The sequence below is a fragment of the Xylona heveae genome (genome assembly GCF_001619985.1).
Source record: "Xylona heveae TC161 unplaced genomic scaffold L228scaffold_13, whole genome shotgun sequence".
Lineage (NCBI taxonomy): Eukaryota > Fungi > Ascomycota > Xylonomycetes > Xylonales > Xylonaceae > Xylona > Xylona heveae.
In genome coordinates, this window is record NW_017264205.1 from 515,116 (window position 1) to 525,858 (window position 10,743).

The 10,743-nt window shown below is 47.4% G+C and overlaps 4 protein-coding genes across 4 annotated transcripts; 3 read left to right on the plus strand and 1 right to left on the minus strand.

Annotated features, from left to right (window-relative positions):
* The first annotated feature begins 103 nt into the window (after positions 1 to 103).
* Positions 104 to 1,695, plus strand: L228DRAFT_251079 (transcription initiation factor IID, TAF10 subunit). The gene is made up of 3 exons (XM_018333476.1): positions 104 to 513; positions 698 to 795; positions 914 to 1,695. Exons 1-3 carry the CDS (start codon positions 243 to 245, stop codon positions 1,340 to 1,342), a joined length of 798 nt encoding a protein of 265 aa, XP_018185039.1. The 5' UTR covers positions 104 to 242; the 3' UTR covers positions 1,343 to 1,695.
* On the minus strand, positions 1,619 to 2,422 carry L228DRAFT_251081 (mitochondrial ribosomal protein S19). The gene is made up of 4 exons (XM_018333477.1): positions 2,356 to 2,422; positions 2,278 to 2,293; positions 1,820 to 1,999; positions 1,619 to 1,765 (listed from the first exon to the last, which is right to left on the minus strand). Exons 1-4 carry the CDS (start codon positions 2,396 to 2,398, stop codon positions 1,723 to 1,725), a joined length of 282 nt encoding a protein of 93 aa, XP_018185040.1. The 5' UTR covers positions 2,399 to 2,422; the 3' UTR covers positions 1,619 to 1,722.
* A 383-nt stretch (positions 2,423 to 2,805) lies between these two features.
* Positions 2,806 to 5,436, plus strand: L228DRAFT_254413 (DNA repair exonuclease; the record flags this gene model as incomplete). Its single annotated transcript, XM_018333828.1, has 8 exons — positions 2,806 to 2,821; positions 2,938 to 3,220; positions 3,274 to 3,364; positions 3,436 to 3,692; positions 3,743 to 4,341; positions 4,397 to 4,728; positions 4,785 to 5,294; positions 5,353 to 5,436. 8 exons carry the CDS (start codon positions 2,806 to 2,808, stop codon positions 5,434 to 5,436), a joined length of 2,172 nt encoding a protein of 723 aa, XP_018185041.1.
* A 2,172-nt stretch (positions 5,437 to 7,608) lies between these two features.
* Positions 7,609 to 10,038, plus strand: L228DRAFT_251084 (hypothetical protein; the record flags this gene model as incomplete). Its single annotated transcript, XM_018333478.1, has 3 exons — positions 7,609 to 8,733; positions 8,787 to 8,915; positions 9,052 to 10,038. Coding segments are annotated over 3 exons (1,852 nt in total), but the record flags the coding sequence as incomplete, so codon positions are not given.
* Between the last annotated feature and the right edge of the window lie 705 nt (positions 10,039 to 10,743).

The window sequence follows — 10,743 nt, forward strand, 5'->3', positions numbered from 1 at the left end:
AATATAGATATACATATCTCTGCCTGGACCTGTGGGCTCAACGGTTCGGAACTTGCCGTGCGCAGAGCCGGAAGCTTCATAGATCATCCATGCTTTATCGTATCGCGACCCTCTATCATTAGAACAGACCGTAAAACATTGGTGCCGCGTCTTCAACGAATAGCTCGTGCAACATTGCTTCAGATCGTATTGCGTTTCAAATACTACATCTATATTGGTAATTTGATACTTATACTGTCAAGATGTCAGATGCCAACGAGACTCTGGCATCTGGTCCTGGTTCCGCGTCCACCGCCGCGCCGCAGGTCAATCCTGTATCACAACATTCTGAACAGAATGCTTCGGCATCCTCCTCAGGCAGCAATGCTATGAATTCTGAAATCAAGAAAGAGGAGGGACAAGAGGAGGAAAAAGATTTGGATGCATCCATCGATGCCGATATTGATATGGGTGGAACGTCATCGCAGCCGAACGCGATGAATATGGACGGAGCTGCGGATGGTGATGATGATGGTGAGCGCAATTTTCTATTGGATTATATTGATAGTTGAAGCTGCACTGTCAATATCTGTTCCTTCTTTCTGTTTCAGATGCGGAGCTAACGGTCGCCGAATTGTCACGCCACTGTTACAAGTTACAATTGAACTGTATCGGCATCGGTATACATTTATGCTAACATACATTGTCAATGTCGCAGTGGACCCTGTCGCCCCGGCACCAGATCCTCGTGTTCCTTCAAAGAAGGATGCGACGCTTCGAGAATTCCTTGGAAAGATGGATGACTACGCTCCGATTGTATGTTTAGCCGTTCCTCTGAATAGCCCTTTGGAAAGATTAGGCGGGCCATTCTGGCCGCATATTTACTCAAATATTCTTTCTGACTTGAGGATAATGGTTATTGACAAATGCTTAGATTCCTGACGCTGTAACGAATTATTACCTCACAAAAGCTGGCCTTCCGCCACCACCGGAAACGTCCCCCCAACTCGCACGCCTTCTTGCTCTCGCAACCCAGAAGTTCATCGCCGATATTGCCGCCGATGCATATCAATACTCTCGTATCCGTTCATCGAATACGACCTCTAGCAATCCCATGGGAGGCTTGGGCGCAACGGGAGGGTTCCCTATGCCCGGTCAGGCTGGTGGAGCCAGTGGTGCGCAAGGAGGAAAAGATACAGCCGGAGGCCAGGGTAAAAGTGCAGTTCTGGGAATGCAGCGACCTGGTTTCGGTGGAGGTGGTCAAGGAGGTGGCCAAGGAAGAACAGTGCTGACAATGGAGGATCTCGGTATGGCAGTAGGAGAGTACGGCGTCAACGTGAGAAGAGGGGAATTCTATCGGTAAGGATGGCTAGAAGCTGATTTTGTCTTGCATGTTTCCACCATTTTTTTTGAGTGCGGCCATCTTTCTCAGGTAATATCGGATATGGGACGGTTTACTTCTTTTAAAAAGAAATTGCTGGGCGTAACGAGGCGTTGAGGCAATATCGCGGACACTGGGAAAGGCCGTAAAAGGGTCTAATTAGAAGAAATAACCGCTGCATACGACCAGTCATATAAGGAGCATTGGAAGTTCAACTTAAGAAAGGAAGAAATGATAGTTTTGTATAATTTAACCTTAAACGTGAACTTGATAAACGATATAGAACGCCGAGCTTATGCGAGTGTCCAACCAAACTTGTGCTGCACGGATATATATAGAAATCCCACTCCAAATCTCAAAGTTTACTTGTTCTTCGTCTGCTTGTATGTGAATCGCTTTCTCGTGCTGCATCTCCCCATCAGCGCCCTTCGAAGTGCCTGACAGCACAGGAATACTTACGGAGAGAATTCTCCCAACTTGTGGCCAACCATATCTTCCGTGATGGTCACATCATTGTAGATCTTTCCGTTGTGCACTTGAAATCGCAGGCCGACGAAATTGGGCAAGATGGTGGCAGACCGGGCATCGGTCTTGATTGGCGGCGGCCGCTCGTTGCCTTTGGGGCGCACAATGGGAAGACTAATGGCAGAGTATTAGCCGCAGACTGGCCTTTGCAGCATATTCGAGAGTACAGAAGTATTGAAGTAATAGATTGGCTCCGGAACAAGATTAAGGGAGAAAGGTGCGAGCGTTTGCCCTAAAGCTGGGTACGTGATAGGGGCCAAATCATGGGCAATTGAAGCGCTTGGATATGACGAGCCATGATGAAGTAGGCATGCCGCGCGCAAAAACTTTTGAAATGCGTATTGCAATGGGGGAATTGCGTTCGTGTGAAAGTCGAGCTGGGGGCTACCTACGGGACAATGTGAGGTCCTTTTTATCTCACGTCAGCGACAATCAATTCCTCAGATGAGATCAAAGCTTAGGAAGCAAACCTTTCCAGACGGAGCGCGCAAAGAGCGCTCTAGAGGGAAACATTGTGATTGAGGCAAATTGTCAAGGCGTCGCAAACTTGAAATCGGATTTGATGAAGATGATGCCCGAGATCTCTGTTGTCTGAGGTTTAACCAATTCCCGCAATAGCGAAGACTAGCGAGGACCAAAGTTTAAGCAACGCCAGGGTCGGTCAATTATGGCCGATAGTTCGCGGCGGCCCGCGGTCTACGGCGCGTCTTCCTACTGGAGAGGCAGAGTGGCAGGCAGCAATTGCTAGCATTTCTCACATGTTCTAGCTTTCCTTGATGTCTATTTTAGACTTTCATTGAGAAAGTAGATCGTTTCTTGTCTCAAATAATGATTGGAATATCTTGACTTCCTTTTTCCTATTTCCTGTTTTAGCTTCACTAAAACGCAACGGATTGAAGCTTTGATTCTAGATTGTCATAATGCCTGCACCGACCGGTATGTGTTGCTACAGACCTGTCGCGTTTGATATCAATTAAAACTTGGTTCAAAGACAATTCCGAGAATTTGCTTCGAGGTTTTAGAGCTATTGCTGAGCAACTGTGATTAAATAGGTGCCGATACGATCAGAATTCTTGTCTCGACCGACAACCATGTCGGGTACAATGAACGAGATGCTATTCGGGGCGATGACAGCTGGAAGAGCTTTCATGAGGTAATGTGTCTGGCCAAAGACCGTGACGTCGACATGGTTCTGTTGGCGGGCGACTTGTTCCACGACAATAAGCCATCGAGAAAGTCTATGTACCAGGTCATGAGGTCCTTGCGGATGAACTGCTACGGCGAGAAGCCCTGCGAGCTGGAAATGCTGAGCGATGCATCGGAGAACTTTCAAGGGTAATTTTTTGCCAAATTTTTGACGCTGTCATGCCGTACTAACGCTCGGCCAGAGCCTTCAACCATGTCAATTACGAAGATCCAGACATCAACGTCGCAATTCCAGTCTTTTCTATCCATGGAAACCATGATGACCCGTCAGGAGTACGTAAAGACATGGACAATAGGAACATACCTTATGTTCATGGAATAGTCTGAGGACTAACACATTTCAGGAAGGCCATTTAGCTGCTCTTGATTTACTCCAGATCTCGGGGTTATTGAATTACTATGGCAGGACCCCCGAGTCCGATAACATAAACGTAAAACCAGTTCTACTGCAGAAGGGGCGTACCAAGTTGGCTTTATACGGCATGAGCAATGTACGAGATGAGCGATTGTTCAGAACCTTTAGAGACGGAAAAGTCAAGTTCTTCCGGCCAAGCACCATGAAGAATGACTGGTTTAATCTTATGAGCGTACATCAAAATCAGTATGCGATTATAATTCTATTTAATCAGGTGCCAATGCTGATACAAGCAGTCACGCATATACGCAAACCGGATACCTCCCGGAGAATTTTCTGCCCGAGTTCCTTGATTTAGTCGTATGGGGCCACGAACATGAGTGCCTCATTAATCCGCGGCTCAACCCGGAAACTTCATTCCACGTTATGCAGCCCGGCTCCTCTGTTGCAACCTCCCTCGTACCAGGGGAAGCAGTGCCTAAATATGTGGCGATTTTAAGTGTCACTGGGAAAGACTTCAAAGTTGAACCGATACGGCTAAAAACTGTCCGCCCTTTTGTGATGAAGGAGATTGTTCTTCAAGACGATAAGAGGATGCAGGCCCTAGCCAAAAAGGATAACAATCGAACTGAGCTCACCCGATACCTTATGGGTATCGTCGAAGGTCTAATAAAGCAAGCTGAAAAAGAATGGTTCGAAGCACAAGAAGAAGCCGGTGACGAAGAAAGGCAAGAAGCCCCGCTTCCTCTCGTAAGACTCCGAGTCGAATATACTGCCCCAGAAGGTGGCAAATTTGATTGCGAAAACCCTCAGCGATTTTCAAATCGATTTGTCGGTAAAGTCGCCAATGTAAATGACGTTGTGCAATTTTACCGCAAGAAAACAATTTCCGCTAGTATGTCTGTCTTCTTCTATTCTATATCTCCTGAGCACTTACAGAATACAATCAGGGAAATCCAAGGACGAGCCCGACTTACCAGAAGAGTCTGTCATCGCACAACTTACGATCGACAACGTCAAAGTGGAAAAGCTGGTACACGAATTCCTCATGGCCCAGTCGCTCACTATCCTTCCCCAAAACTCCTTCGGAGATGCAGTCAGTCAGTTTGTCGACAAGGATGACAAACATGCAATGGAGATGTTCGTCAATGAAAGCTTGTCCAATCAAATTAAACATTTGATGGCAATGAACCAGGCCGATGAGCACGACATAATGCAAGCTATGGACCAGCACCGGTCCAAGTTGGAGGAGCTTTTCTCTGCAGGTGTTCTTAAAAAGACGGTAGGCCGCACTTTCCGCGTTCGCTTAGGAGCACAATTACTCACGTCTCTCTACAGAAAAAGGCCAAGCTCAAGCCCAGACCCGACAACTGGGACTCAGATCTGGACGGTGACTGGGCGGATCAGCCAGGGGCTTTAATCCATTCGGAAAATGAGATGCAGGAAGACGAAGATGATGTACCCCCTCTGCGTTCGCCAAATCGTCCAGCGAGAGGTCGCGGAAGGACCACCGCTTCGGCGACAAGGACAAGTACGGGTGCAAAGAAAACTACAGCGGCCAAACCGGCTGGGACAAGAGGGAGAAAGAAGCCGGTTGAGGAAAGCGAGGATCAGGATCAGGACATCATCATGCTAGAGGAGGATGATGAGGAAGAGGACCCTCCATTACCCAAACCCACGTCAAGCCGGGGAAGAGCTACGGCAACACGAGCAAATAGGAGGGCCGCATCTCCCGAAAAGCGAACATCGAGGGCCTCAGCAGCGTCATCGATGAGACAAACGAGATTAAACTTTTCTCAGTCTACGCAGCAGAGTCCAGGCCCTGGCCGGAAGAAGGTGCAAGAACCGGTAAGTTTTCTCATTATAGCTGTTAGTACCAGGCTCATCAATTGTGGGATATTCGCAGAGCGATGATGAGATCTCGGATGATGATGATGATGCCTTTGAACCGCCGCCGCCCACAGCCCGATCTACAACACGTCGCAGATAGCTGCACTTTCTCACGTCTCACCATTTCCCACTTTTTAAATCTTCTCAAGCATAGCGAATGAGCTTGGCGTTTTGATAAGGTTCTTGATGCTCTATGGGTTGCTCACAAAGGTATGCAATGTATATCAACGCAGTTATCGCATCGTGAATTGTTCTTTTCTTGCTACTTAGTTTCTGCTGCTCTGAATTATTGAAGATTCGAATCATTCTGCACAGTCATATTCGATGTCTTGCGTTGCCTGTGGTGTCGAAGTGATGGTGCTTGGCCTGCCATACCGTATTGATTTCGTGATGTCCATTGTGATGCTGGGTATTGTATCCTCAATACCGAGTAATTAGATTTCAATGGGACAATACTAACGCCGACTTAAAAAGGCATTTGGAGCTTATCAAGCGGAGGGAGACAATAGGAATGTTATTGATAGCTTGACTATTGGTCCAGATTGATTAGGAAATTGTTTGTTCCTTTTGGGTCGAGGGTCGCCACTTCCTTGTTGAGATATGTTATGGTGAAGGCAGGAGTGCAGAAGGTAAACACCAGTCAAACATCGCGAACGAACACTCTTCAGCTACAACATTGAACGACATCATCACATAACTCGACGACTAAGCAACCAGCATTAGCACATACAGATTACACTACCTTTTAAACGGTGGGTCCTCTCTTTTCGCTTTCTTCCTTCAACACATCACGGAAGCATCAACTCTACCGCTTAGCTTCACCACCGCGTTGCCTTCCATCGAAGAAAATCATCACTATCTATTTATTTTCCGGTTACAACCGACTCGGTGCCAACATGGGCTTCGGAAAGCGTGATGACGGTTCCCCTGAGGAGTGGAAGATGCTGATCGAGATCTCTTCCAGTGAAGACTCTGACGAGGAAGAGTGGGTGAGCGTCCTCACTCCAGCCAGCGAGCGCGGGTTTGAGCAATCTTCTGCCGGCCAAAAAATTGTCGCCGGCGAGGTTGCAAATATGGCTACCTCGAAAAGGCTCAGTTATGATATCGATACCCTGCTGTCGCTCAGCGGCCCAGAGAATGCTGTCTGCAATGTTTCAAAGTTCAGCGCTGATGCGTGGAAAGGTGAGCTTTCTCTTTGTTTACTTGCCCACCCGTTTGGCCGAGAGTCACTGTGACCTTTTTGTGGGCACACTTCCTTGAAGAGTCCACGCATTCGCCACTCATTCCCCCCCCTCTGTCCTTCTGCTTTCGCCTTTTTTTGGGCAGCATCGTTCTCTCAATTCATCTCATGCGTTTCCTCAACCATGCCCGCTCCACTTCCCTACCCAACGAGGCCCAGGCCTGCAAAGTATAGAGTTGCTTCTCCAGCGACTATCTTAACTGGCTCTCCTCCGCCTCGAAAGCTCTCAAAGGAGCATTCTTTCGTCTCGGACTCTTCCTCCGAGCGCAGATCTGGCTCAACAACATCCAACTCGAACTATTCTACTTTATCCGAGAACAATAAGCTAATTATGGCAAATATTCTTGAAGAAAATATTTTAAAGCACATCCCTAAATCGAAGTCCCTCATGGAGGAAACTGAAGGGATCGACCCTAAGCTTCCACAGCTTCCACGGGCCGATCGTCTTCTTTTCCCTCCCCACACTCGGAAAACTCTTACTGGAGCATTCCCTGAAGACGATCCAAAATTCGCAGAATTTAAAAAACGAGTGGCCTCTCCGCCTTCGAAGTTTGTTACGCCCGGTGGCGCTATCGTCCCAGTTCCTTCCGATGGCCCTACCAAGCCTTCGGTTGATTATCAACAAGGCCAGGCCAATCTGCCTCAACCCCTGCCGCAGAGTGCTTATTATAATCAGATGGTCGTTCCGCAGTTCGTTGGCCCTCAAACCTTTCAGCAGCCTGTGTTGACTTCCCATATGCTGGCACCTCACATCATGAGCCCGATGATCCAGCCAGTTTTGAATTACTCGGCTCTGCCATCACCAATGCTGGTTCATCAGACCTTGCCTTCCAACCTCATGGTTGCTGGGCATCCGGAACCTCACCTGTCAGGCATTGCACAGGCTGCACAGGTCCAGTATCTCCCTGGTGCCCCACCCACTCAAACCAGCAGACAGCCAGTCATGGTCGTTAACGGATCTCATTCGGTATCGACTATGCCTGCAGTCGGAATGCAGCAAATCTATGGGTCTTTCGTCTATCCTCATGGACAGATGAATATGTTCAGCGCTCCAGCTTGCTCGCAGGAACATCAAACCCGCGAAGTCTTGCCCATGACAAACAATATTATTGCGAAACCTGTTGTTTCTCAACGTCAACATGGTTCTTCTTTTCAGGAGAGACTTGACTATGTGACACGCGAGCTCAAGGAGATTGATAAGCACATAGCGAGGTTTCGAGAGAACATCAGCCAAGAGCAGTATAAGCTTCTGGTTGAACGACGTCGGTGCTTTGTCATCCAAAGAGACGAGATTCGCCGCTCTCTTGAAGAGCTGGATTACCTTGAAATATTCAAGTGTGCTTATGGTGCTGGGATCCCTCGGCCTCCGAACGACGACGAAGCTAAAGAGCCTTGGGCCCTGAAGTCTGATACCGATCCTCGCCTCGCCCAGTCGATGTTGGAACAAATTCGGACCTTCGGTACGCCTATCCTACGACCCTGGTTTCAGCAAGAAGTCGAGAAATCAGCCGATCTCAACGATGTCAACTGTTCGCAGACTGAAGAAGAAATGGAAGAAGCCGCTCGACAGGCTCGCCTCGACATTTGGGCTTTTGACGTCCCCGAAGCTTGGGAACTCAGAGTACGAGGCAGATGGGTGTTTGGCTGTGCACCGGCTCCGAATAAGGAGCGATTGGCGAAGTATAAGAAAACTGGCAATTGCCTTCCTGATGGAATTATCGAATATCTCCGTATGAAGGAGCTTATTGCTCGCTGCCCGCGCAATGACGGAATTCCGCTCTTGCCTGAATCTTGCGTGTCTCAATGGGTCGATGCAAACGGCATCCCCATTTGGAAGCTCGAAGCCGCCGCTCCTACGGACGCTTTTGGTAATAAGGTCATTCCCACTGCTGTAAAGTTCTGGCAGGAGGGTAAAAACAAGCCACTTTCCGTCTTTGAGACTTGGGCTCGCGGGATAAACCCTCTTTATTGGCGGCCTTTGACTCAGAATTTTTCTGAGGTTCGTGCTGCCGTTGCTGATGTTGTCAAAATTGTGAATGCTCGCCATCTTCATTTCAGCTCATATGGCGATGTGATCTGGGGAGGATTCAGCGACGACCCGCATACTCTCAGGCACTCTGCTGACAAAACATACGTCAAGCAAATAAGTTCTGATATGTAAGTTATCTACCTTTTCCTGGGTATTTGAAATCAAGTCCTAATTCGATTAGTCCCACGTACTCTGAAGAAGAAGTCAAACGCTATCGACCAAAGGTTGAAAACGCCACTGCCGAAAGTAAGGGGGAAGGCAGAGATGATACTTTAACGTCTACTGGACGCTCTAAAAGCTGGCTGACCGGGTGAGTCAAAATTCATCGCTGTCTTGTTTGCCTTTTTGCTTCACTGTCACGCTTGTTTCATAATCACTCTTGAACTCACCTTTGCTTCACCCATAATTCTGTATGCCCTCAATACTGACCGCCTCTCCGCTCATAGGTTCAAAACTCCCGTCCAATACGGAAGTGTCTTTCTAGCTCAGCTGCTCAAAGATCCCCGCTACTCTTCTTGTGGCCCAAAGCCCTCAGGAAAAGAAGGTGGCCCAGACAACGTCCCGGTCACCCCCAACAACGGCAAGTTGTCAAACAAAGACGCGCCGACTAAAGAGAACAAAAACCCTTCTACTGAAAAGAAGACCTGGAAGATGTCAGCCACTCCTCAGCGTTTCACCAAAGCTCGAAGCTCAGTTTCAGGTCCCTCTGCTCAAGCAGTCGCCCGATTTCCATGCTACGACGGGGCTGCGGATTCCTTGAGTCAAAAGACGTCTTCATCTACAACTGAACACGGTGCTGCGCACAGTACTACGGCCGGCCCGTCTTCCAGTGCCAGTTCTGCTACAGTCAATTCTGTCAATTCTGGAATGAGATCTGATAATTCGTCGTCTCCAAGTGTTACCACACCCGACGTTATTCGCCCCAAGGATGTCACTCTCAATCGAAGTCATCACAACAGGGTTGAGCATTTCTTCAAGACACTTCGTGAAGAAGAACGCGATGAGATTGCAAAATACAAGGCGCAACATCCCTCGAAGCGTTAGAACAGCTTGGGTCTAGAAGCTGAGATGGTGGATTGGAAATTTTAAAGACATTGCAACAATCCTGACCACAGGGCTTGGAGAACTTGGTTCTTTGTTTGAAACAGTTTTTCAACCCTAGGTCAGCTGGCAAACATTTGAAGTCACATTCCCAACACTCATTCTTGTCGCCATCTCGCACACCGACCCAACTCAATTTGTCAAGTTTTATCTTTCTGGTTTTCGACCTCTGGATCACTGTTTGTCGCATGGTCTTTATCCTCTATGATATGTTTTAATATCTACAGAGGATTCCGATCATGCTTGATATGTTTACTACTCGATTTCGACAACGGCTGCATGATTTATGGGCCCTTTTAAAGTTTACTCTTACCAAGAAATGAACATGCCCAGCTTTTTTACCACTTGAATCTTCGACAATGGCTGCATGATCTTTGGACTCTTCTACAGTGTACCTTTGACAAGGACATGCCCAGCTTTTTCACCACTTCAATTTTCGACAATGGCTGCATATATTTTGCGTCTGCATTTATGTTCGACTCTTGCACAGAATGCTAACTATGCCCAGCCTCTTTCAACCTTGTCTACCCAAACTTGCTTTTGTTTTTCGACGTACATCTCGCGACATTGTTCCTCTTTAATACTATGCTCGGAGGGTATTTTGTCATTGTTTTATCTGATTTTTCGGACTGCTGCTCTCGACTGGCTTTCGATTTGCTCACTTTTCTTTACTTTGCTTATTACTTTGCTTACATCAGTCATCCATCTTATGTTTTACACACGGACTATGATTTGTGCTGCGCTGCATTCCTGTTCTTTACATCTTTATCTTACTGCTTGAACACGAGTGTTTCCTTTTGTCGGCAGATTTCACTTTTACGCCAGCGAATAGAAACGCGCATCAAGGTAGTTTTAACTCATTCTTTGAGGTTTATCACTACATATTATTCAAGCAGGAGATTCAAGGTTCACGATTAAGCAGATAGGAGCAGTCATAGTTAATCATTATTACTATTATTACCACCGGCGTTTATTTGTTTAGTTCTTCCAGTGTCTTCTATGTGACTGAACTAGAGGTTATCAGTGACTTGCCTTCT